Source organism: Micropterus dolomieu, linkage group LG23 (genome assembly GCF_021292245.1).
Source record: "Micropterus dolomieu isolate WLL.071019.BEF.003 ecotype Adirondacks linkage group LG23, ASM2129224v1, whole genome shotgun sequence".
Lineage (NCBI taxonomy): Eukaryota > Metazoa > Chordata > Actinopteri > Centrarchiformes > Centrarchidae > Micropterus > Micropterus dolomieu.
In genome coordinates, this window is record NC_060172.1 from 305,199 (window position 1) to 332,194 (window position 26,996).

Here is a 26,996-nt window from a genome sequence, read left to right on the forward strand (position 1 = left end):
TGTTACGTTATTTGTTCCAGTGATAGTAGATGACACTAGGAAAGAGATGATATGACAACCATGATGTCACATAATAAGGAATTGATTTGGTCAAAGTTCAATAAAAATGTCTCTTTAATTTTCACTGTTGGTGGGATTTTTATTGCGACTTCTTCAAGCTGGTAAAGTAAAATGTCACTACATTTGGGTTTTGTGTGCAATAATAATGTTTTTTCATTATTATTATTATTATTATTATTATTATTATCATCATTATTATTATTATCATATTACCATCCCCCGTCCCCCCAAAAACGTGTATGTGTCAGTTCACAGTCCCAAACAGAGCTCAGTTACATTACCATTCGGAGGACAAAGAGATAATACACCCGTAGCTCAGGTGCTAATTGCCTAATTACTGCACGCACTGCTGAACTGCCGGTCTGACCAGAGCAACTGTCCCATGTCAGTTCCACCCAGCTTCATATCTACCAAAACACAAGGTGGTTTTAATTTGGAAGTAGTCATAGTTAACACTTTTATTTGTAAAAAAAACACCTCAGAAACAAAAGATACTTTAAAGCTGGGGTTGGCAACATTGGCTACATTTTGAATGTATCCAGCCGAAAAAATCCTACCAACTCCCTTCAGCCCTCCCTCCAAGGCAGTCAAAGCCAGTCCCCCAAAATGCATGTTGACGCACAGTGAGTGCTCGAGCAGAGTACGCAGGCAGGAGTGTAGACAGGTAGGCAGGTAGTTAGGCAAGTCAATCATGTCATCCGGACTGCTTCTCACAGTCCTTTGGCAGCCACTGATACCAGATGTTTTTCATTCAAGCTTTTAATAAGCCACATTGAAGTTGAAGGAAAAACATGAGCAGAGAGAGACACACCTTTGTAGAAAGACAGAAAGAAAACAGAGACAGACAAGTTGAGAGAGACAGAGCTCCACTGAAAGTTAATCTGTTTGAGATAAAACTCTCTAAGTCTTTGAGCTTTGGAGGAAATCTGAAATCCACACCATCAAATTTCCATAATCTGCTTCATATCCTAACCAACCAGCCCCGACACACTCATTTTCATTCCCATCATGTACCTGGCCTCTGATACATTAGCATAATCCATCCAATCTGTACGTACTTTCAGCTGTAGTTGCTCTTGGAGTTACAATGATATGTTTCCTGAACTGAAGAAGTTGAAAATCTTATAGGCAAAGTGTAGCCCACCTGTTTGTACAAAAACGTTTTTTTTCCATGTGAAAAAAAACAAAACACACTGCTACACCAACCATAACCTAACATAACCCCAAAAATGTAATCTATCTTCAACTCACAACATGGAAAGTACATCTGTCACACCCGAGCAAAGAGCTCAAAATGTCATTTGCTAATCCCCTTCTACAAACAGAAACTGTTGATTCATAGTTTAGCTATGAAGGTATTATTGGAGCAACACAACTGCGCACCTGTGACAGTTGAATTTGTAGCAAACAGTCACACATGCGTATCAGTAACATTTAAGGTCACAGAGAAAAATGCTATAGATGTAGCAAAATATATATACAGCGGTGTTTGCGCCCTTCCTGATTTCTTATTTTTTTGCATGTTTGTCACACTGAAATGTTTCAGATCAAACAAATATTAGACATAGAAAACACATGTAAACAAAAAATGCAGTTTTTAAATTAGTTTTAAATTGCAAAAACATTTAAATTAATGTGTGAAAAAGTGACCCCCCGTTAAAACATAAATCAACTGTGGTTTATCACATGTTTGGAAAGCTGAGTTTAATTTCTCTAGCTACACCCAGACCAAAAGATCCTCACAATCTAGACATCATGCTGCGATCCAAAGAAATTCAGGAACAAATGAGAAACAGAGTAATTGAGATTTATTAGTCTGAAAAAAGGTTATAAAGCAAACCACAGTGAGAGTCATTATGCACAAATGGTGAAAAAATGGAACAGTGATGAACCTTCCCAGGAGTGGCCAGCCGACCAAAATTTCCCCAAGAGCGCAGCGACGACTCATCCAAGAGGTCAAAAAAAAACAAAACACCAACAACATCCAAAGAACTGCAGGCTTGACTTGCCTCAATTAAGGTCAGTGTTCGTGACTCCAGCATAAGAAAGAGACTGGACAAAAACGGCGTGCATGGCAGAGTTCCAAGACGAAAACTACTGCTGAGCAAAAAGAACATAAAGCCTCATCTCAGTTTTGCCAGAAAACATGTTGATAATCCTCAAGACTTTTGGGAAAATACTCTGACGAGACAAAAGTTTAAATTTTTGGAAGGTGTGTCCCATTACATCTGGTGTATAAACAAGAAAAGGAATATCAGACCAACAGTAAAATATGGTTGTGGTAGTGTGATGATCTGGGGCTGTTTTGCTGCTTCAGGACCTGGAATACTTAAATGGAACCAAGAATTCACTGTCACCTGCAGGACAATTATCCAAAACACTCAAGTCACAGCAAGTCCACTTCTGAATGGCTTAAGAAAAACAAAAAGAATTTGGAGTGGCCTAGTCAAAGTCCTGACCTGAATCCGATTGAGAAGTTGTGGCATGACCTTAAAAAAGGAAACCCTCCAATGTGGCAGAATCACAACAATTCTGTAAAGATGAGTTCCTCCACAGCGCTGTAAAAGACTCATTGCCAGTTATTGCAAACGCTTGATTGCAGTTGTTGCTGCTAAGGATGACACAACCAGTTATCAGGTTTAGGGGGCTAATCACTTTTTCACACGTGGCCTTGTAGATTTGGATTACTTTTCTCCCTTAATAATAAGAACCTTCATTTAAAAACTGCATTTTTGTTTACTTGTGTTATCTTTGTCGGATAGTTCAATTTGTTTGATCTGAAACATTTCAGTGTGACAAACATACAAGAAATTAGGAAGAGGGCAAACAGTTTTTCACCCCACTGTATGTATGTTTCTAGTACAAATACAAGTCAATAACTACAACTGTTTGAATTATGCAAATGATGAGGAGCACTGAGCATGTAGGACATTTGAATGTTGAGTAAGGATAAGCCTAACCTAATGAGCCACAGTGACTAGCCTTTAGGACTAAGCTTCCCTATGGCTTTTTTCTCAGGATGTTTAACTTGATTTTGTAATTTGTGATTCTCTCTTTTCTTTTTTTGATAGTCAGTGAGGATGAATTGAAAGGGGTCCAACAGCAGACCTCCACTGTGGAGTTGCTGCCGGTGCATGCTCCACTGTCAGGACAGGAAATAACCATTAACAGTTTTTTTTACTTCCCCCACAGGACGTAATGTGATGCATTCTCGTTTCCCCTTTAAAAAGGACGCTGTGCGCATTTACGCATGAGGTACAGCAGCATAACCTCAATGATTATTTTAATCTCCCGACACTAGGACAGGCTCAGTCAGGATGAACGATCATGAAAGTACAGTAATTTGTTAAAACACATAGCCTATAGAAATCTATTTCCGCATGATTGATCTAGGGAGCTACCATCTTAAGAGGAGCCGAGCTATCCTGTAGTTTGCACCCTGCCTACAATATCGACCATCGGATTCTTGCAACAGGAAATAACATTAGTGTTTTACTTTCTGATTCTGAAATGTTTCTCGGTGATGGTGAATTATTAAAAAAACAACACCACTTAATTTTGGGTTAAAAATCCGTTGTAACACGTGTTACTGAAATTGGAACAATTTTTTTTTAGTGATGCGTTATATTACTGCGTTACAACAAAAAGCAATATGTTACTGTAATTGTGTTACTTTTGTAACGGTAGGTGACTGGTTAGCATTATCCAAAACATTGAGAGAAGTCTGAATGCATTGATCATTGTGTTCGCTTACAAAATAGCTATCAATATTATACAACTAAATCCCACAAAGAAAGTTACCACCTGTCCTGCATGATTTAATCTCTCCCTGCTTCAACACAGCTGTTTCACAGCAACTTCATGATTCATAACTAGTTGATAGTTTGAATTAGCTGTTTTAAAGCAGGGAGAGATCTAACACACATACAGTTATATGATCAGTTTACGTTATCCACAGAAAGAAACTTCTCTTCCCACAGATCTTTGGGGGCTCTCCACAGCGACTGTTCCTAATTTGCATGATTTAGATGCAAACATTGATAGTGCTAGATATTTTGAGATAACATGCCAAGCCCCATTTAATCAGACTTTGTTATATGTTTTGTATAATGCAAATCAGTCACTGCTGTCAACTCCTTTTCTAACTGTGTTATGTGTGTAAACAGTGAATGAAGTAAAAATATTATTACAGTAGGCTACTAACTTTTGTGTCTCCATTCATTTTTAAAAAGTGGATATTGAGGATATTACAAAATTATCGATACAGGTAAACATGTTGTATTGCATGTGTGTTAATTTTTATTTTTTTTATTTTTTTTACAGATTTTGCAGTTTGATAGTTCACAAGCTGTGAACTTATTATTGGTGTAAATCTAGAACCAAATGTTTTTAGTGTTCTGTGTGTTGTCTGGTGATTGTTCCAGATCAAAAACAGATATTGTTGGCTTCGCTACTCTAATTGCTATCTGAATTATACCTTATTGGAAATCAAAATTCTGTCACTCATATACTTCCTGGATTAAAGAACTACTCTTTTTGTTTTAAAATAGAGAAAATCAGGATTTCTTTAAGTGGTTCTTGCAATACATTTTCTCAAATCTGGAGCCCCCCCCCCCCCCCCCCCCCCCTTTTTAAAAAACTTATTTCAGAAAATCAACTTCCCAAATGTTTCTGTGTGATTTTGTATTTGACTTTTGTGTTACAGAAGGTGGTGATGACCATCAATCAATCAATCAAGGACTTTTTCTCTCACAAGCTACCAGCTCTTTTTTCTGCCCTCGCGATTTCAGGTTAACTGGGCTATATGTGACGCTCACCTCTTTCCTATCTGTCCTGCTTGCTAATTTCTGGCGGCGGAGACAGAATAAGTCAATGCTTGGGTGCTTTTCATGCAGCCGTTTGCATAAAGCTGCTAACCACCACTAACCACCACATACAGCATTTTTCTTGCACAACAACTTAATGAAAGAAAACAACCCACAGAAATGATTACTGCTGTTTTGTCCAACTGGAATTGATATTATATTGGTAAACTATATAATAGTCTATAATATTATTTGAAATTATATTAAATGCATTAGTCCTAATCAAACCTTAACCACAGTGGTGTAATATTAGAAAACATTTTTATTTGTGAAACAGTTGATTTGTTTAATGTCAATGAATAAGCTGTTACAAATACTATCCAGTATCTCACAAAAGGTTTGTGAGATACTCTACATAGTGTGTGAACAAGGAGTACTGGCACCTATTTTTTTCACGTCAAGCACTGAGTGTGACTGAGGAACGATCAGAGGGGCGAAGTTGTTACCACAGTGATTAGGATCAGGAGAGGGTGTAATTTGTTAGTGAAGCTAACTAGCAGCTAGTAAAGAAACAGGAAAGAACTGTAGCATCTGCACATAGCAACCAGCTACCCAATCCCACAACCTTAAAAACCCTAATAACAATATTAAAGCCATAAGTTATTGCGTATTGACAGGAGAGATGACCAGAGGGGCAGAGTTTCTGCCACTGTCACTAGTACCAGGACTGAAGAATGGGTAGAGTTTCTCAGTGAAGGAGCAGCCGGTGAAGGAGTAGAGAAGAGCAGCAGCATCTACGTCATAAAAGGAGACCAGACCGTCCTCATAATCCACAAACACTGTCACCTTCTCAGGATGATGATTCACAGAGAGAGGGACAGACTGGCTAGAAAGTGCCAAGTACTCTTTTCTATGACTCCGAAATATAGCCCAGATGCCATTCTCAGGGTTTATTTTGAGTTCTGTCTTCCTGTTGACTGACTCTTTGGCCAATCCTAAAATCCATGAGGTCTTTCCTTTAACTTCGACATCATAGTGAAATCTTCCACAAGAGAAACTCTGCTTTCCCAAGACAAACATCCCAAGTTCAAATCTTTTTGAGTTGTCTGGGAGTTTCTTCCATACATCACCATTGTGTACTTGTTTCCTATCATCAGACAGGATGAGAGCAGGATGTGCTGTATCAGGATCCAGAGTCACCTCCACCGCATTCTGCTGGACGGTCTTTAGCTCAGTTTCACGCAGCTTCTTAATCTCCTCTCTGACGGTCTCTGTCAGCTGATTCACAGCACTCACCATGACTGTCCTCAGGATTCCTTCATATGACGCTGGACAAATACTGACCTCTGTCCAGTCTTTGGTGACTAGCGCAGCGTTCAGGGATGCAACGCTTTTGAGGAAGTGGACGTGGTCTTTTGAGTGAGCGAGCTGTTCCACGTCAGCCCGTCTCCTCATCAGCTCAGAGATTTCCTGCTCCAGCTCTTGGATGAAACCTTTGGCCTGTTTCTCTGTTGTTTTCTGCTTCTCTTCAATCATTCCAATGAGCTCGGTCTTGGCTTTTTCCAAAGACTGTATCAAAGCGGCGAAGACCTGAACCCCATCTGCCATCTCTCTGTCTGCAGTTTCCTTATTGAGCGTTACCCAATTCTTGATCTCCTGAGTTTTTAGTTGTCTCTGCAGGATCTTCTGCTGAATTTTGGCCTCTGTTTTCCTAAGCTCTGTCTTCTTAACCTCATATTCTTCCTTTAGAGGAACAAAATGGTGAAATCTGTGACTTGAGTCAGCGCAGGACTGACAAATGGGCATTTGTTCATTCTTGCAGAAGAGCTCCAGAGGTTTGCCATGCTTAGTACACATGCTGCCTGTCTCTTCAGTATCTAACAGATGATCCGTTTTCAAGCTGGACACTGTTTGATGAAGCTTTACCTTGGTTGCAAAGTAGATGGTCAGGCAAACCAGGCCTAATGCTAACAGCAGGTAGAATTTCAGGGCTGTCCGTTTATGTCTAGGAATGTCATAGGAAACCTTTCCAGGTTTGGCAACATGTTGTGCTGAGCTGTTACTGGCTTTCTTTCCAGCTGACTGTCTGAACTGAACAGCCATCTCGGATATGAACGTATTGATCCCAGGCTTATATTTTCTATCAACATGCTCTTTACACATTGGACACTGGCGCTGGGAATTAAAATTCAAGTGCTGTGTGATGCAATTTTTGCAGAAGTTGTGCCCACATGGTAGAGTGACTGGGTCAGTGAACACATCCAGACAGATACTGCACAAAAGCTGCTCTTCAGTCAACAGATAGTTGGCGGCCGACATGTTGAAACTCTGCAACGACAACAAAGTATTAGTCTAAGGGTGTGCACACTTATTTAGCCAGGTTATTTGGGGGATTTAATTTTTCATTTTACCCCCTCAAAGATTTCAATTTGTTTTTCGATTGAATTGTTCACATTATAGGTCACATTAAAGGTGGAAAAAGTTCTGACATGATTTATCTTTGTCTCATTATTTTACATCATAAGAACCTGCTATTTTAACAGGGGTGTGTAGACTTTTTCTATCCACTGTAGCTCTTCTCTTTTTTGAATTTTTAGAACTTAGCAAACATTAAATGTGTTTGTTACAGGCAAAGTCATACTGTAGAAAGCAACAAAAATTCATGTCAGCTGTAATGTTGACATTTTTCCTTTTTCTTTGTAGTTTAAAGGTGGATTTCAAACTCCTCAAACCTGTAATGTAACATAATCTACTTCTTGTCTGTAGTACAAATGTTTTCATAATATTATGTCATAAGACATATTTTTGGCAGCTATCTTTTAACCTTTCAAGTCTTTTGTGTTGTGTATTTCATCCTCCAAATATACAGGTGGATTTAGTAGCCAAAAACTGTACTCAAGTAAAAGTACTGTTAAAAACAAGTGCTCAAGTAAAGGGAAATGTTGTCATCAACATAACTTGTGTAAGAGTACAAAAGTATTTATTTAAAAATAGACTTGAATAGTGAGTAACACTGGCACACTAATGTCTTTTCACCCATGTCTTTTACTTGATGTGGATATGACTAGAATTACACCAACCACAGATAAGGCAAAGGAAAAAAACTGAACATACACCTGTATTTATTTGTTTAATTATTTCCTGGTTAGATAACCTGCCAGTATACACCAGGACATTATTCACAGTTTGTATCTTGCAAGTGTGATCACAAAATATTACATAAACATAATTCTCTATTAAGAACACCAATAGCTAAATACTTTTAAAAGATTCTTTGTGCGTTGTCTCCTGTATTATATTACGATTTGGCAAATAAATCTGTTGTGTGTATGTCCAAAATAATTATTTAAAGTACATTTTCCACAATTCTACGATATTCGGTTCAACTTTGGAATATCATTTTAGGCACTACTTTGCACATTTGAATTCACATTTAAAGTAAACTAATTTTGTACTTGGACAAATTATCTGTTTAACAAAAAACTGGATTTTTAAGTAAGTCCATATAAGGTTTTGTTGATTTGTCTCAAAAATACAATTCTGTGCTCACTGACAGATGTGAATGAAATCTTGATTTTGATTATTACTAAATTGTACTGTAGTTCACACTCCAATATCTCACCTGATCATCTGTATCTTCAGAGCATGATGTCCCTGTCAGGCCACTGCTTTCAGCATGCCTCTCCCTGTCTCTCTGAGCTGCCTGCATTGTGACCAGATACCATTATTTTACCAGAAGACCTTGATAACCACTTGAATTAGATTTTTCTGCTTTTATTACTATTTAACGCATACACTTCATTACTGCATGTTTACTGCATATTTAAACATGTGTTTCCCATGCCAATAAAACCCCACTGAATTGAACGAGAGAGAAATGTTTACACTGACAACGAGAGAGAGAAACCACAGACTGTAAAATGACTGACTCACAACAACTGAAGTCCCACTCCTGCAGCGAGTGGCGTCCCCGTGCATGCCCCTGCCTGCGCAGGAGAGGAGAGGAAGAGACCCGGCGCTGCGATTACTCTGATCAGCATGCATTTGGATAAATTACAATGCAATATATTTGAATGTATTTATCGCCTTTTCCCTGTTGGTGTGAATAGCCTAAGTCGCTAAATGTATGGCTACTCGCTTTTAAGAAATAAAGTCAGAGAGAGGTTCAATTAAATGAAATTTTATTTTATAGCAATAATTAATTACATAAGTTACCTCATTGCACTTGTAGAGCAGGTCTAGTGTGCATTATTTACATTAACCAAGCAATTCCCCACATGAGCATCTACTGACAAGGGCGAGCAACACCTCCCTTTAACAGGTAGAAACCTCGATAGCACAATGCCACAAGTTCCACATAGACATGTGAAGGAATACAATGATTGTGGTAATACTACAAATATCAATCAAAGTAATAATAATAATAATAATAACGATAGCAATGATAATGACAATAACTTGAATGTCCAGGTGTGTTCACTTATTTCTTTTCTTTTATTTCTTTCACAGCTTATCTGTGGTTGAAACGTCATGTACACATGAAATAAAAGCAGTTAGCTCTCTATTTTTCTGTCTCTCATCATCAGGCTACATGAATGTGACAAGTTAATGCACACGGCTTTGATATTTACATTACAGCAGAAAGCAGGTGCAACAGCAGTTTTGAAGCATGAGATAAAGTGTAAGTTATTAAACTTAGCATTAACACAACAGACACACTTACTGTCTCTTTTAACGGGTGTAACAGTGTAAATGTTAGTCAGTATCACACCTTAGATGGAGTACCACTTAAAAGCAAGAAAAAAACAAACTGTACTGACCTGTCCGTGCTAAAGAATCTTGCTGTGCTGCTGTGTTTAACTGAACTTCACACGACCTGATCCGGACTGCAGCTCTGTCATCCTGAACACCACACACACCAACCCGGTCTCACTCCCAAGGTGTGGTAATGATAGCACACGTTTGTAAAGCTGAGGCAACAAGACAAAACAGGTTGCTGGAGGAACTAAGTATCCACAGATGTGTGAGCGATAACTGATGTCATCAAGTGTTGGGCTGCTGGTGAAAAACACACTCAGGACGCCTAGTGGACAGGTGAGGAACAGTAGGCTAAGGAATGACAGGAGAGGTTGAAAAAATACATGGCAAACAGGAGCAGCAGGAAAGACAAAATCAGGTTTATTTTAAATGTGAGGAGGCAACTTCGTTAACCCCACAACATGAGTACACGCATGTCTCACACTGCAGCTAAAATGACGCTCTGGAGTTACAGATATAAAATACTCTTTTTGAATAATAATTTGTGTCTGATTTGGTTTTTACCACATCTACTCCTTCTACCTCAATCTCTTTCCTGCTTCAGTGAAAAGTCCATTGTCAGTGTTGCACTGGGTGTTTTTAAAGGTTCAGTGTGTAAGTTCTAGTGATATCTAGTGGTGAGAGTTGCGAATTGCACCCCCCCTCCCCAAACGAGCAGTGTAGCTATGGTGCCTGAGACAGGACAAAGATGTCATCTATGAGATAAAAGAGATTGCCATTGAAGAAATGAGGTTTCTTTAGATAGATGTGTTAAGAAATGATATAAATTATGTACAAACCAAATATTTTTTTGGAATATTATTGTTACTTTTTCATCAATAAACAACAGCCACATGAAGAAATTAAGTGCTACATGATGTCTCATACTCCTGTAATATATTATTTTACATCTTGGGAGGGTTGGCTCATCTGGACTAACACTATCACATCTAGTGCATCAAGTATGACCACTGACAGATAACAGGATAATGTAAGCCTCATTGTTTCTGCACCACAGCCCATTATAAAACACATAATACATGAAGTTTACAAAGGCATAGTGAGGTGAGGATCAAGGCTCTTTGCTAAATTAGATAAGCAATCTGCAAATATTACCAAAATGTCTTTTTTTTAAATGCAACAGAAACACAAAGTAGTACTGACAGCCATAATTTCAGCTTGTGGTAAAACGGTGCAACGTTTTTAATGGGCATTCAGCATGTGAAAGTACAAATTACATATTTGTGTGCACAGTGGAAGGCAATATCCAATAAAGTATTTAACGCAAATTCACAAAGTATTCATTATTGGTCACTTGATAGGCGCACGGTCTTATTATGTATCACCTTTAGCAGTAAAAAGAAATACATGATTTCCACCAGGGCAGTAAAATGTGAAGCTTAGCTGCTGATCTGAGCTTCCCTGATGTTACCGTTTCATTACCGATAATATTTATCAGCTGTTTGTCTCAGGAAGGTAACGGCACATTTCTGTCCACATAACAAAGCCATAACAGAGGCTGGAGAAGAACTACATGGAGTAACAATCCAACTACATATTTTTTCTACCAGTGCAGTAAAAGTTTAGCTGCTGATTTGAGCTTCGATGCTGGAAGCTGATTGTCTCACCAAAGTAACATACAAAGCCAAAACAGAGCGCTGGAGAGAGAGGGAGTAACTACATGAAATTAATCCAACTAACATAACACTACAAGCCAAAGAACGGCACTGGAGAATAAACCAATCCAACTAACAATAAATGTTTTTCTACTAGTAAAAGTTTACCTGGCTTCCATGCTCTAAGCTAATGTAACGGTTTTATTGCCAATTAATGTTACTGATTGTCTCGCTAAGTAACCATAACCAGCAAAGCCAAACCACAGGCTGGAGAATAATTAGGCACATGAAATTAATCCATATTTCACACACTGACAGGGGAAACACTTCACGGCTCTCTGTGATTATGGCCAGCTAATAGCTAAAGCTCTCAAACAGCAGTTTGTCCGACTAACTTAATTAACATTACCTGTCCAGCAGAAAACAGACAACTTCAGCTCCGCTTTGAAACCATCTGTCCCACATCAAAGCCTTCCATCTGGGAATATCCACACCAATTATGTCTGTGATTTTTTGCCATCACCTGTCTGCATCTGTCGGACTCCTCTGGCGTTATGGTATTAAGATCCACAGGCTGTCGGCTCTCGTGCTAAATAACACCTGTGCTCGTTCATTTGTCCAAATGTCACTTCTCTTCTTACTTCTAATAAACCAGAAGACTACTCAGAGACGGTTTATTATTATTATTATTTCCTCTTATTCTTCTATGGACGCATTTAATGTGGTGACGGGCGTCTACACTACACAAGCAGAAGAAGAACGCTGTGATGACAAAACAGGCACTGTAGCGCTGTTTGTTCGTTGTCGGCTACGGTAGAAACATGGCGACAAAATACAATGTCTCATTCTAAGGTAATAAAAACATAATAAACACAAAAACATAGTTATGGATCTTATATTGCATTTCTGTCAATAGATCCTCAGAAATATTACACACTGAACCTTTAAGTTTCCACTTCACCTGTGTGTGTGTGTGTGTGTGTGTGTGTGTGTGTGTGTGTGTGTGTCATACTGGACTCTTTAATTGGCTTCAAAACTAGTTGTAATGTCATAAATCCTGCAGGTATGTGTTAAACTGAGATTTAAGGTGAGCACAGAGAAACCTTTTCCTCCCTTCAGCAGATTATTGTGAAAACAATCTCTGCACATCCATCATTCTGCACAGTGGAGCTCAAACATCAATATAAAAAGCAAAACCCATTTTGCAGTGGAGGAGGACTTTAAAAACAAAGCCATCTACTTGTATTGGATGGACATTGAGCTTATTCCCCCCAGGATGAAGTTTAATCACTTTCGTAATTCTCTGATGTTTCCTCTAGCACTAGGCCAATATTTTCATTTGCCCAGTACTTTGGTTTATGATTTGGTCATAAACCAAAGTATCTGCCCACCTTCGCAGATACAACATCTAACCGTGCAGCAAGTTAACTGCACGAGTGATTCCACCACACATGCTGTCATGCAGTCAGTCAGACAGGTCGACAGCCCTCTGTATTGTCAGCAGTCAGCGAGTTTCCACTGCAGCTCTTCACATTAATGTTGCATGAAGCCAAAGTCTGTTTAAGCAGATTTACACAATCTTTCTCCTTTGATGGTGAGTGGCGTTTCTGCAACTGACAGCAGCTTTGGTCTGTCTTTTCTGTGCGGATCTTTTCTATTATACACTGTCTGTTGCTTGGTTTGTACTGAACACAGTTCAGCCTGAGTGACATCTGCAATAAAACTTTTTTGTCTCCACCACCTGACTCAAAAATTTAATCGGAGTTTGTTATGGAAAGGGACCTCAGTAATTAATCTGTTTTCATGCTTGTTCTCTTTCCTGACATGCTGGTGTACACCACTGTCATGCCTATAGAAGAAAAATTAAGTTACTGGAAATTAATATACAAAGGATAGGGATGGGTGTGTCAAAGTTTGTTTACATGAAACTTACTGATCCCATTACTGGTCCACAAAGGATGAATACTATTGGTCAATCAATATGTTGCTTGTTTCCTCTGAAACATTTGTCTGGGGTTTAACAAACGCAATGGGTGTCTTTTAGAGCAATATTTTCTTTTGATGTGCATTCATAATCCACTCTTTGTATAGATAACGAAGAGTGGAGTCACCACAAATATGTAATTCATGTGGTTCTCCACATGTAAGTTGAAAAAGCAGAGCACAAAGTTCAAACCATCTCTGTGACTATACATAACATAAAACTGCATAATTAAAAATTGCATCTACACATACAGCAGATACGAGGCAACAACCATATGAATCAACTAAAACATTACAGTGATGAAGTAAGTAGCAAAGCTAATGTAGCAGCTGGGCTAGCTACTCTCTTGCATTGCCATTCAGTCAAAAACAAATGAAGAGAAGATGAGAACATTCAGGAACATCGCAGCACCTACTCCACTCACCTGAAACTTGGTTTTAATAATAAAATTGTCTCAGTCTTGTCCAGCAGGTAGCAATGAAACTAATTAAATGCACTTTTCCACTCCACTACATTTATTTCACAGATATATAGTTACTTTACAAAACATACAAAGAGTTATTTTTCATGTGAAATATTTCAAGGTTCCAGCTTTCAAAGATTTGCTGCTTTTCCTTTAAATGATTTTAGTCTAATTTTACTCTTACTGAGGTTTGGACTGTTAGTTGGGTAACTCTGATGGCATTTCTCCCTATTTTTTATAAACCAAACAATCAATCAATTAATGGAGAAAATAATCAGCAGATTGATCTATAAATATTTTTTAGCTGCAGTCAGATCCAAAATAGTTCAAAATGAGCTTCAGGTCAACAACTACAATAGTAAAATCCAGCTTTTACATTAATGCATGAGTAAAAATAATTTAATCAAATATATAGTACTATAACAGTTACAGGAAATGTTTTTCTGCATTAATATTTTAAGTACATTTTCCTGATTACATACTTTTACTTGTAATGGGTTATTTTTACAGTGTGCTAATACTTTTACTGAAGTAAAGGATTTAAATACTTAATCCATCAGTATTATCATTGTCTGCTCTGCTCTGTAGTACTTTTTGGGGGTTTGTTGTGCTATGCAGTATTTCACAGTCAATCAGCTGAAGAGAGAGAGACAGAAAGAAGAGTGAGTTAAATTGAAATGTTCAGAACAAATTGGTTGTTTCCTCAAGAGTAGTACAGAAAACAGTGGAATATGACAGATACTGTGTGTGTGTGTGTGTGTGTGTAATAATTATATCAGCAGTCAGAGATGATGGATGAGTAAGGTTTCTATCTGCAGCCTGAGGCACCTTTTAATCTGACATCACTACTCTGTATGTGTGTGTGTGTCAGTTTGAGACTGTAGCAATTATAGTAGTATCACAACTATCTGTGTGTATGTAATTTCACTTGTACCGCCTAAAAAAGTTGACTTCCAATATGAAACTAGCTTCACTGCAGCAGAAGAGAACTGTATTTGAGATAAAGAGGAGATTCTTGGTGCAGAGTGGGATCAATACCATGCACAGAGGCAACATAGAAAATAAAAATATATACTATGACAGATTATTAGGACCACTCTTTCAAGGTAGAAAATAAACATCTAGTAATATTACAACCTTGTCCTTGTATAAATGCAACTTATGTCGGTATAATACATTTTTCAAAATCTTTCTACTTTAATCTCAAAATCTTTTGCAACATCTTTTGTAAAACTCTGTTGTAATACCCAAAACTTGTCAGATCTTCCTGAGCCAAGTTGCTGGAGGTAAGCTATGACTAGACAATCATTGTTTGGGGAAAGAAGGAGAGAGAGTTTAAAAAATGGTCAATTAAGCAGGGATGTTCCAGATATCAAACAAATAACTAAACTATACTAATTAAAATATAAAAATATGATAGTTTCATAACCTTTGTGATTGTTACCATCTGTTCGGATTAGAAACTCACATCTTGTAAAACAGGTAAAAGATTCTGCAGAATATAATTTCATCCAGATGGTTAAAAAAAGTCTATGAAGATTCTGAAAATACTGAATAAGCAGTTAGTTGTTGTCTGTTATGGCAGAAAATTGTGTCCTCTTACATTTAATCTTTTATGTATGTTCTTTTAATATTATTATTATTATTACTATCATTGTTATGTCTTATAGATATATATGTATTGTGTTTTTTTATCCTTAACCTTTCCTCTCCTCTATATACTCCTTATGTTAGTCTGTCCATATTTACTAGGGTTTAGGTCAGAGCTGTGAGATTGTTTTGGTGTTTCCCCCCTCTTGTTGTTCCTCTCCTCTCCTGGAATGTTCATTGAAGGCCTGGAGAGGATCTCTGTTCCCCAAAAAATAGAAACCTAGACTGTGTAAATGATGATGCATCCCTTTGCTCGGGGCCAGACGTCCGAAGCCGCCATAGGCAGCAGGTCTCTGGACCAACTGTGTTTTAGTACTTCTCTGTTTATTCTCTTTTATTAATAAATTCTTATTATTCTTATTATTAGTCTTGGCTGAGGTGGAAAAGTTGGTGTGTCGATAAAAACAAAATGTCACAAAGTGCAGTGGAAACAGATTCAGCGTATAAATCAAGATGTAAACAAAGCATTTTTTCCACCATGTGAGGTTTGACTGGTGGTGCTTTTTATCTAAGTCATCTTGCTGCGTCCTCTTGTTCTACAATGGTATAATGACACCTGACAGGAGAATTAATGCCACCTACTTCTTATCTCGATGAACCAAATGTAGTTATTATAATTGAGGTTCAGGAACAAGACCACCCCCCTCTCCCCAAACCCTGTTTCTCTCCTCTTTCAATTCGCCTTTCTGTGTGGAGTTCTGTGTTGCATATTCTCCAGTGTTTGCTTGGGTTTCCTCCTACCATCAAAGACATACATGCTAAATTTCATAATTCCACCAAAGTAATGTTCTTTTCTAACTCAGGAACCACAGGGGGATCGTAAAGCGAGACGCTTATAGAGAGGTGCCTCCACCTTCAAGTCCCCTGGGTTCCTAGAAGCTCCGGCCACCATGACCCAGATCAACCCACTTGATCTCTCCCCTCTCGACCCCTCCATCATTTCCTTCCCGGACCATCTCGCTCACCAAATAAAGTACCTTTTGTACATCATTTGGCGTGGTCTCTGCTAGTGAACTCTAGTTTTAGCAGATGTGAAGATGCATAAATTAGTATTTTGTTTTGCCTATTTTCTGAAAATTCTGCACTTGTGTAGCGTTGATGATATTATTTACAGATATTAGTACTGTATTAATGATCTGAGAGACTAATGTAGCTGAGGGGAGACTGGGGTGGTGAGAAGGAGTATTTCGAGGAGAGCTGTTAAGGTGGTGAATAAGAAGAACTAAATGTCACAGGATCTTCATGCAGATAGACTCAACAATGGCAGGATGAGAAAATGTAGGAAGTGGGGACAGATGATTGGGTTAGAGAGAGACATAATCTGTGGAGAGTGTGGAATAAATGTTCTTTATACCCTATATGTCTTGTTCAGTTGAAAGATGAATGTAATATCTGTTATGTAAGTTAACTCACCCATGGTTTCTCTGGACTTCTGTAATTTCCCACCATCGCTGACGTCATGTTGTTGAGATTCAGAGCAGCCCTGAGGACTTTCCTCTGACAGATTACTGGCAGTATCTTTAGAGTAATGAGGACTTTGACTTGTGGTTTACTGTCACAGCTTTATAGACGACAGTAAAACTCTGCTGACTGCTGAGACTCTGATAGTTACAAGAAATTAGAGGAAGGAGACAGAGAAAAACGTCTCTCACGTCTCTCTCAGAAGATAATTAATCAAGAATGTAACCTTTATTTTAAACAAGTTGGCCCCTAAATTTGAGCTCATTGTTTCTTATATAATTTTTTTTTGAAGACATACCTGCTGGAATGACAGAAATTCTTAGGTAAGTGATTTTATCTTTTTTCTTTGAGTCTCTTAACATTGTCTTAATTATAAATCTTTGTATTTGTATCGATATTTTCTGATATTAGCCACACTATTTTTTTTTTATTTCAAGACTAGTCAAGACCATAACTTTGGGAATATCAATAAATTGCTTGTGCATTGTCTGATTTATTTGTTAACATCCTAATTTTGATTGGATGTAAAACATATTGCAACAAAAGAAATGTGTTGTTACCGTTAACGCCTGTCACCCCTCCCTACATGGTAAGCATAGAAAAGGAGTGTTGGAAGAAGTACCTATGATCTCGTTCCACATTTTATTGTATGTCATGTAATGTGGGGAACTGGTCTTGGTCTTGACTTGGTCTCAGCCCCTAAAAGTCTTGGTCTTGTCTCAGTCTCCATTTACTCTGGTCTTGGTCTTGACTTGGTCTTGGATTGGGCGCTCTTGACTACAACACTAGTTCAAGGTATAAAGACATGCTACTTTGTCTTTCCTATCAAATCAAAACCTCAATGGAAAAACTTCATATTGAGATAATCATAGCAACAATGCTGACTTTTACACAATGTTGATGGTTAACTGTCTAACAGACTTAAAACCATTTAATTACCAGCTTTAAGGTTGTTAAACTCTTGTCTTATTCAACATTTCTGAGTAATACACTGCACATATTCTATAGCATCTTGTTTCAACTTGACATTGAAGCTAAATTATGTTTGAGTTAATTATTCAACATTAATACAACTCTTTGCTGATTAGGGATTAAAAAATCCAAAAAGGTGGGATGAACAGGGAGTAAAAAATAGCGATGGATATTTGAGTCAGGTGACAGTATGCTTGTTCCCTGAAAATATAAAATATAGAACTTGCTTGAATGCACAGTAATTAATGACACATTTCCCTGCTACAATAGCAGAATAAAATATTAAGAAAATAATCATAAGCACCGTTGACCTCCTGAATAAAGGTCCACTTCTCTGTTGGGTTTATGACACTGCAGGGAAATCACAGCACCGCCCCCCCAACCCAGCTGAGTGAATTAGCATGTCACTCAGCTGGGTTAGTCATCTAGCTCTCTGTTATTTATTTATCCAGCATTGCATCAGCCCAATTTCTTTGACAGTACACAAGGACGTGTCTTGGACATGTACATAAGTGGTCCAACCTTGGGTTCCTGGTATTTCTTTCCGTGATATATCTTATCTGCCCATTTGCTCCCATAATAAGTTACAGAATTTGTATTTTAACATGTAGATAAAATTTAAGGTGGTATCTAGAGGAGGTATGAGCCATACAGAACACAGAAGTCTTTCTATTGTGCTACACAGTGATGCTGTGACATCTATAAAAGAAGTTCTTGAACTTTCTCAACTTTGTCAGGTAAAATATATAGCAAACAAATTCCTAATTCATGGACTTGAACTCAAGATAATTATAGATAGAGATCACTCTGTAATCAACCCATTGAGGAAATTGCACATCTTTTGAGTTGAGAATTTTGTTTGATCTTATCAGGGTGCAGAGATGGTGACGATTAACGAGCTGCTTTTGGAAACACTTGAAAATTTGGGACACAAGGAGCTAAAATCTTTCAAGTGGTACCTGCAGATGCCTGAGGTCCACGATGGCTTCACCCCAATCCCAAAGTTCCAGCTAGATGAGGCAGACATGCTGGACACAGTGAATGTGATGGTGCAGAAATACAACCAACGGGCTGTGGAGGTGGCCAAGATGGTTTTAGGGAAGATGAGCAGAAATGATCTGGTACAGCATTTGTCAAACAGCAGTTCAGAACTAAAAGGTAAGCTATGGAGAGACGAACGTGAAAATATAGTCTAGAGAAAGAACAAATTAACCCCTTGACGCCGATTGTCGCAAATTCGCATCATACCTCTTCCTTGCAGACTGCAAGCCAAGATAGCACATGGATTCCCCCAATGCCTGTTGGTGCATATTCGATACGTACCTAGGAACCTTTTGCAAGCCCTGGTTTCTCGTTTATGCCTGTTGTCGCTAATTTGCATCATACCTACACATACCTGAATTTATATCTTTTCTATGTTCTATAGACAAATTAACAATCTTCACTTATTTAACATCAGCTTGAAAGCAAATGAAAACAAAAATATATTTTTTTAATTTTTTGATTGTAAATAAATTCAGGCGTTAAGGGGTTAAATACAGTAATTTATGCAAACAATTTATACCAACTAACTAGATATTCTTCAAAATGCAACCCAACACTGAACTGTGAGAGGCAGCAATGTACAGCAAGGCACCTAGTCAGCCAGAATCTAGGAAAGAAGACAAAGTTCTCTTTACCAAAGAAACCCATTAATTGTATGAACAAGGCCAGGTTAATCTTATAAAAATATCAGCTATAAGTTTTAAATTATGTACTCTAAAATATGAAATGTGTAACTTTTACATACAATTATTTCCTGTTTGTCCTGATAGATCCATGTTTAGGGAATGTCAGTGATGTTGTAGAGTCTACAGAGGACACAGGAGCTTCTGCCGTTCAACCACAGGCATCTGCTCTTCCTCCCCCTCTCACTAACAGCAGTCAACCTCAAGGTAAAGCTATTCTTTGTGTGACTGTAATGATTAGCAGAGGACTGCCTACTTGACAGAAGTTTCTGGATGGTTCTCCATGTATCATTTCGGGTGGTTTGGTAGAACTTTGGTTGCAGTGTCACTCCCTTTTTTAGGGTTTCAGTGGTGATGGTTCCTAGACTTAAAGTCCAAATGCTGACAATGGATCCAGACTAGGTCACGCTGGTGTCACAGCAGGGAGTGAAAGCAACTGGTTTTCCTCCCATGTAAACAAACAAAAAAACAATAACAAGAATTAGAAACTATGTTATAAATTGTAATCCTTGTTCCATGGGTGTGCATGGGTGTCTTGCTCAGCAGAGAAGTGAATTGGGAATGTTATAGTTCATATTACAGGGCCTATGCTCATAGAATTGGATAATGAGTTTCTTTCACCATGGATGACATTTTCTTCCTCACAGATATGAAGACTTCAGTGCAAGAGCCTGCACAATGGATCATAATATACCAACGTACACTCCAGTCTCACCTTCAGAGCAAGTTTATGTGTGCTCGAGAGGGCATGGCAGAGAAGTCGGATGAACAGTGTCTGGTTGACATCTACACAGAGCTGTTCATCACAGCTGGGGTGGAACTACGCATCAATGAACAGCATGAGATCATGCAGATTGAGATGCACAATGGGAAGGTAGCAGTGAAAGAGAAACCAGTTGAGCAAAGTAACATATTCGAAAGCCCTACTGGAAAACACAAACCCATAAGAACAGTGTTGACGACTGGAGTTGCAGGAATTGGCAAAACATTCCTTGTTCAAAAGTTTGTGTTGGACTGGGCTGAGGGACTAATGAATCAAGATGTGCATCTTTTATTCCCCTTCACTTTCCGTGAACTGAATTTACTGAAGGGAGGAAGGTTTCGCTTGGCAGAGCTAATCCGCACATGTATCTGGGAAACCAAAGACATCTCGATGGAGAAACTTCACGACATCTTCAGAGAACTACAGGCATCAGGAAACCGAAATTTTAACAAAAGTAAATATAAACTTCTGTTTGTGTTGGATGGCCTAGATGAAAGCCGCCTTCAGCTGGACTTCACTCACATTGAAAAACTGCCAGCTGACTTCAATGTCACACAGCCAACCTCAGTGGATGGACTGCTGACAGCTCTCATCACAGGGAAACTGCTTCCCTCTGCTCGAGTATGGATAACCACAAGGCCTGCAGCGGCTAATCAGATCCCTCGAGAGTTTGTTGACAGCATGACAGTGGTGAGGGGATTCACTGGTCCACAGAAGGTGGAGTACTTCAGGAAGAGATTCCCAGATAAAATGCAAGCCAGCAGAATCATCTCCCACATCAAGGCATCGCGAAGCCTCTTCATAATGTGCCACATCCCAGTTTTCTGCTGGATCACTGCTACAGTTCTAAAGGATGTTTTGAAGACCAGAACACAGGCAGAGCTGCCCAGAACCCTGACTGAGATGTACACAGAATACCTAAAGTATCAGATGACCCTGACAGAAGAGAAATGTGGCACAAAAAAGAGCATTCATTACATCCAGTCATTAGCAAAACTAGCTTTTGACCAGCTAGAGAAAGGCAACCTCATCTTCTACGAGAAAGACCTGAAAGACAGTGGCATCAATTTCCGTAAAGCCTCACTGTACTCTGGAGTTTTCACAGAGGTCTTTAAAGAGGTGCACAAGTGGAAGAGGGACAATGACAAGGGCAAGATGTTCAGCTTTGTCCATTTAAGCCTTCAGGAGTATCTGGCTGCCCTTCATGTGGTGATGTCACTCATTAACAACAACAAGAATGTTCTGTCTGAGCCACAGCTAACACTGGAAAGTCTGTTTATGCTTTGCAAGAGAAAATCCATAACAGAGGTCAATGAGATTGCAATTGACAAAGCCTTACAAAGTCCAAATGGGCACCTGGACTTGTTCCTTCGCTTCCTCATGGGTCTTTCCCTGCAGACCAATCAGGATCTCCTTAAATGCCTGTTGAAGGTGCCAAAAGGGTTCTCTCAGACCAACCCCAAAACAATCCAGTTCATCAAGGAAAGGATCAGGGAGAATACATCTCCAGAGAGGAGCATCAATCTGTTCTACTGTTTGAATGAGCTGAAAGATGATTCTCTAGAGGAGGAGATCCAACAGTACCTGAGTTCAGGAAGGCTTTCCACAAAAACGCTCTCTCCGGCTCTCTGGTCAGCTCTGGTCTTCATCTTGTTGTCATCAGAAGAAGCGCTGGAGGTGTTTGACCTTAAAAAATACTCTGCTTCAGAGGAGGGTCTACTGAGGCTGCTACCAGTGGTCAAGGCCTCCAACAAATCCCTGTATGTGCACAGAAAACTACATGCCTCAACTGTGCCAAATGTGGGAATATATGTTTACTTATTTTTATTTTTTCTCAAAATTTCTCAGGCTGAGTGGCTGTAATCTGTCAGAGAACAGCTGTGAAGCTCTGGCCTCAGTTCTCAGCTCTCAGTCCTCTAAACTCAGAGAGTTGGACCTGAGTGACAATGACCTGCATGATTCAGGAGTGAAACTCCTCTCTGCTGGACTGAAGAGTCCACATTGTGCCCTGCAAACTCTCAGGTAAGGAAGCATTTGTTCTTCTGATGACCATTTCAATACTGCTTTCCACAATAGTTTCACTAAGATAGATAGTGTCTGTAGGGTTTTTATTGCTTCCCACTGAATTTGTGGTTCCAACATTTTGCAACCTAGCTGCACAATGTGAGACTCAAGACAGCAAGGTAAAGTCCTTACTCGACACAACTTCAATGAACTTATATTTTAATGAAGCAGTCAAAAATCCTGAAAAGTCCTTAAATTAAGACTATAGATTAAATTAAACTATAGAACAACACATAGAAGAACAATGTCAACTTGCAGTTGGAAATGGGACACAAACAGCATTATCCCGTGTTAAACGCCAATGTTTTGTTTATCCTGCCAACCATCCAAACCTCCTATTACAGTCACCTCACTTCCCACACTCAATTGCCTAGACAACAAAGGTGAAAAGGGAACAAGCCTAACTCCTAAATCCTAATGACTCTGGCTACGGCACGTTACAGCTGCACCACGGGTTTTGATCCTTCCATAGCCCAGTGTCAAAGTACACTGGAAGCGTCTCAGAAGCTTTTTAGCGGCAGAGCGTGCAGCCTGAACCACATTATTGACTTGTTATAAATTTGTCCTTTTTGTGCTTCTACTACCTTCTACACAGCTCTCTGTGTTTCGTTCTGTCAACTTCAGGCTGCCTATTCCACAAGGAACATATCAGAATCAGAGCATTTTGCCTGCCTGATTTTGCTGACATGTTTAGATTTTGTTGATTTGGTCATTAGTGTTTGCTTTTTGTACTTCTTCTATGATTGTTGTTTACAATCGGGAGTCTCCACAGGGTGTTTTATTTGGAAAATTGACCAGATTCTCTATGCTGTTCTGTGTTTGACTTCCTGCCTGCAATTAGCTCCAGCAACCAGGGCGCAGACATAACGTGCTTCAGCGGACTTTAGGAATAACATGTATCTAGGTTGAACCATTGACATACATGGCAACAAAGGCCAGAGGGACATTGTTGCATCAGAGAACACCGAGCCCAGAGTGATAAGTTCAAACGTGACCGGAGGTGACTGTCCCAGTTGTCAAGTTGCACTTTCAGTTGCCAAAACAAAGTGGATGTTGGGTTTTCATAGGATGCAAGATGCATTGGATGTAGTACAGAGAAGGTAGTTAAGCTTCATGTAAAGCTTCTATAAACCGGAACATGCAGTCCACTTTGTCAGTTATATGTGTGTGTGTGTGTGTGTGTAGACTGTCAGGCTGTATGATCACACAGGAAGGCTGTGCTTCTCTGGCTTCAGCTCTGGAGTCCAACCCCTCCCACCTGAGAGAGCTTGACCTGAGCTACAATCATCCAGGAGACTCAGGAGAGAGGCTGTCTGCTGGACTGAACGATCCACACTGGAGCCTGGACACTCTCAAGTATGAATTAAATGATAAACTATGTATCCTTTCACACTTATAAACAGTGTTGGATCTTGTTAAATAAGGTTAATTCTGACTTTGTTCCTTCCTGTAGCCTCGACCATGGTGGAGAGCAAAGACTGAAACCTGGTCTGAAGAAATGTAAGTTTAATATGAGTTGAACACCACACATTCACTTGTTACTTTATAGTACGTAATCCTACCTACATAATACATGCATAATACCATGTACACTTACAGTGTGAGAAAATGGTAAAAAGAAAAAAAACAACCTCATCAATAATTCCATTCAAAGCTCAAAGCGTCTGTCAGCTATTCAAAGAACTCTGACAGTTATTAATTTGATTTGTGAGTGCAAACCTTTGGAAGCAATGAGATGACAGAGCTTCTAAATAGCTAAGTCCTCTGAGCCTGAAGAGCAGCGGTGTCGATCAAAGTAAGGCCCATTAAAAACACGTAAACAACACGACAATGGTGGAGAAACTGACAGACATTTACCGCTTCCTTAGAACTTCATTACACTCTTACAACTCATTTTGAACCAGAGATGCTCACAAGTATTTGTGCTATTGTCAAAGTGAAGTCTCAAGTTTTTGAGCATGAGTCCAAGTCAAGTTTCAAGTTTTTGAGCATGAGTCCAAGTCAAGTCTCAAGTTTTTGAGCATGAGTCCAAGTCAAGTCTCAAGTCACTTGTGGTTATAATGAATGTTGTATCACCTGCTGTGTTCAATCCAGGCTGCTTATTACTGTAACCTGTTTTACATATACAGAGCGCAACCATGTAGCCTAATGTGCAATGCGACTACAACTAATCACAGCTTATAAACAACTGTAAGTCAACACATCCCCCAGAGTCTCAAACCCAGTGTAACGTTACCTAAATAAAACTGTAACGTTTCATGATCAACAATAAACCTGTAAACTGTTTGCAGGCGACGTTAATAATTAACATGATCACAGCCAGCGGGATGTAAATGATTATGTTAATCGACCACCAAAAGTTTGGAAAGTAAACAAAGGCTCATCTTTCATTCATCTTTACATAACGAACGACAGTCGGAGTTAACCTCCCGTAGGTCGTAGCTAAAGCCAGAAGCAAGCTAACGTTAGATGGCCAATGTTGAGCTTAACATGTTTACTAACCTCAGGTTACTAACCTATTTTGCATTCAGTGCTACTTTGTTTGGTCCTTGTTGTATGAAGTTTATGTCAAAGTTGATGATGAATGGCACTGTTTGTTGTCCTCTCTCACATGTGGCCATGCGCAGCAGATCCGTAGTATGTTTTGCGTAGGCAGGTTATAGTTAATGGAGGGAGGGGAATAACAGCAAGCTCATCAGACGTTCATTCAACTCATTTTCCTAACAACTTAAGTCGAACACACGAGTCTCAAACTTGAGTCCCCATCTCTGGTTTGAACACATTCATTTCTAACGTATACCAAACCTGCGTGAGGACGATAACTGTGTTCCACCCCCACAAGTGTAACCCATTTTTGCTGTTGCAGAGTGGTGCAGCTCGCGCTGTACTGTAGTTTATTCAAAGGTTATTAATTCTGGAGGGAATAAGCCCCGTCTATGCGAGCCGCTCCACCGCCGCTTAAAAATGTTTACAAAAGGATATACAGTATATGCTAAGCTAAGCTAACAATCTGATGGCTGTAGCTTTAGATTTACCGTACACATTTGAGAGTGTTATCAGTTTTTTCGTTTAACACAAAACAAGAAGTCAAATATCGCATTTCCCAAAATGTTGAAATATTGTTTTCAGTTGCCACATCAGGTGTATTAAATGATAAACTTGTTTTGTCCATTAGATGTTTGTGAACTAACACTGGATCAAAACACCGCACATGGAAACCTCAAACTGTCTGACAACTGCACGAAGGTGACAACCGTAAAAGAGAAGCAGCCGTATCGTCATCACCCAGACAGATTCGACTGCTGGCTTCAGGTGCTGTGTAGCACTGGTCTAACTGGTCGCTGTTACTGGGAGGTTGAGTGGGAAGGTAGGGTTTACATAGCAGTGACATACAGAGGAATCAGACGGAAAGGAGAGGGAGCTGACGGCTGTCTTGGAGCAAATGACCACTCCTGGATGCTGCTCTGTGATGACGACGGTAGTATCTCTGTCCGGCATGAAGACAGAGCTACGCCAATTTGTCCCCGGTCGTCTGCTGCTTCTAACAGAGTGGCATTATTTTTGAACTATCCTGCTGGCACTCTGTCCTTCTATACAGTGGAATCTGACAAACTGACTCACCTCCACACCTTCCACTCCACCTTCACTGAGCCTCTTTACCCTGCGTTTGGGTTTGGGTATGGATTTGATGGATTTGACTCAAGTTCCTCAGTGTCCTTATGGGAGGTAGAAGATGGCACCTTCTCCACACACTGTTGAATGAAGACAGTTGCTGAAACTCTGGTTCACTCTGTACAGCATCACAAACAAGACCTTACAATGAGTTTTCATGCAACTAATATATCAGTGACCTAATTTCTGAAACATAATGTATGATTAAAATCATGTGGCACAGAACTGGACAAAAATAATCAGACTGATTTCTATGGACAAGCTCCAACTACAACTACAAGCAAACTTCATTCAGTGATGAAGACCATGTGATACGGGTAAAAGCTCCAGATAAAGCTCTCCATAACTGAGATGGTATTGTTTTGTTGAATTACTGTGCCGAATTTCAACAATTACCTTTCAACGGGGATAAGAAGTTGTTAAAGTATTATGACTGAAATCATATTAGCTCCCGGGTTTGCATGTCAACATCTCCATACGGTTACGGTGATACCGTTTAAAGCTCCATAAAAAGCTAGTAAGTGGACCTTGGCTTGGAGTTGGATTTTGGAGCTATTTGTGAAATGCTTTTTATATTATCTTTCAGAAATTACATGACTTGTTGAAAGTATCAAATACTCACCTGTGCAGACCTTACAGCTGTTCCAATGGATTCCAATGCCAACCAAGATTCCTGGTTAAAATAAAAAAATAAAAATGCCCAGGGAAAACCACTCAAACCACTACTTTAGCTTAGTCCACCACTCCTCTGTCATCTGAAGGCTCAATATGTTCCAAAAACTTTCTGTCAGTAAAATGAAAGACAAATGAAATTTAAAGTTCACAGAGTATTTCACTGAAAATTTGTAAACTGACTCTTGAGATTGTGAGCCTTTAAGAGCAAGAGTGCATGGTGGACAGTAATTAAGTACATTACGATACTGTACCTAAGTATGAATTTGATTTGTTTTCATGCCACTTTC

General features: G+C 39.2%; 2 protein-coding genes across 2 annotated transcripts; one reads left to right on the top strand and one right to left on the bottom strand.

Moving 5' to 3' along the window:
* Nucleotides 1-5,366: 5,366 nt before the first annotated feature.
* Nucleotides 5,367-8,845, bottom strand: LOC123963930 (zinc-binding protein A33-like). The gene is made up of 3 exons (XM_046041048.1): nt 8,799-8,845; nt 8,488-8,568; nt 5,367-7,193 (listed from the first exon to the last, which is right to left on the bottom strand). Exons 1-3 carry the CDS (start codon nt 8,841-8,843, stop codon nt 5,526-5,528), a joined length of 1,794 nt encoding a protein of 597 aa, XP_045897004.1. The 5' UTR covers nt 8,844-8,845; the 3' UTR covers nt 5,367-5,525.
* A 9,844-nt stretch (nt 8,846-18,689) lies between these two features.
* On the top strand, nt 18,690-26,121 carry LOC123963547 (NACHT, LRR and PYD domains-containing protein 3-like). The gene is made up of 6 exons (XM_046040467.1): nt 18,690-18,966; nt 20,183-22,058; nt 22,147-22,320; nt 23,548-23,718; nt 23,816-23,862; nt 25,538-26,121. The coding sequence occupies exons 1-6, from the start codon at nt 18,690-18,692 to the stop codon at nt 26,119-26,121; spliced, it is 3,129 nt and encodes a 1,042-aa protein (XP_045896423.1).
* Nucleotides 26,122-26,996: the final 875 nt, after the last annotated feature.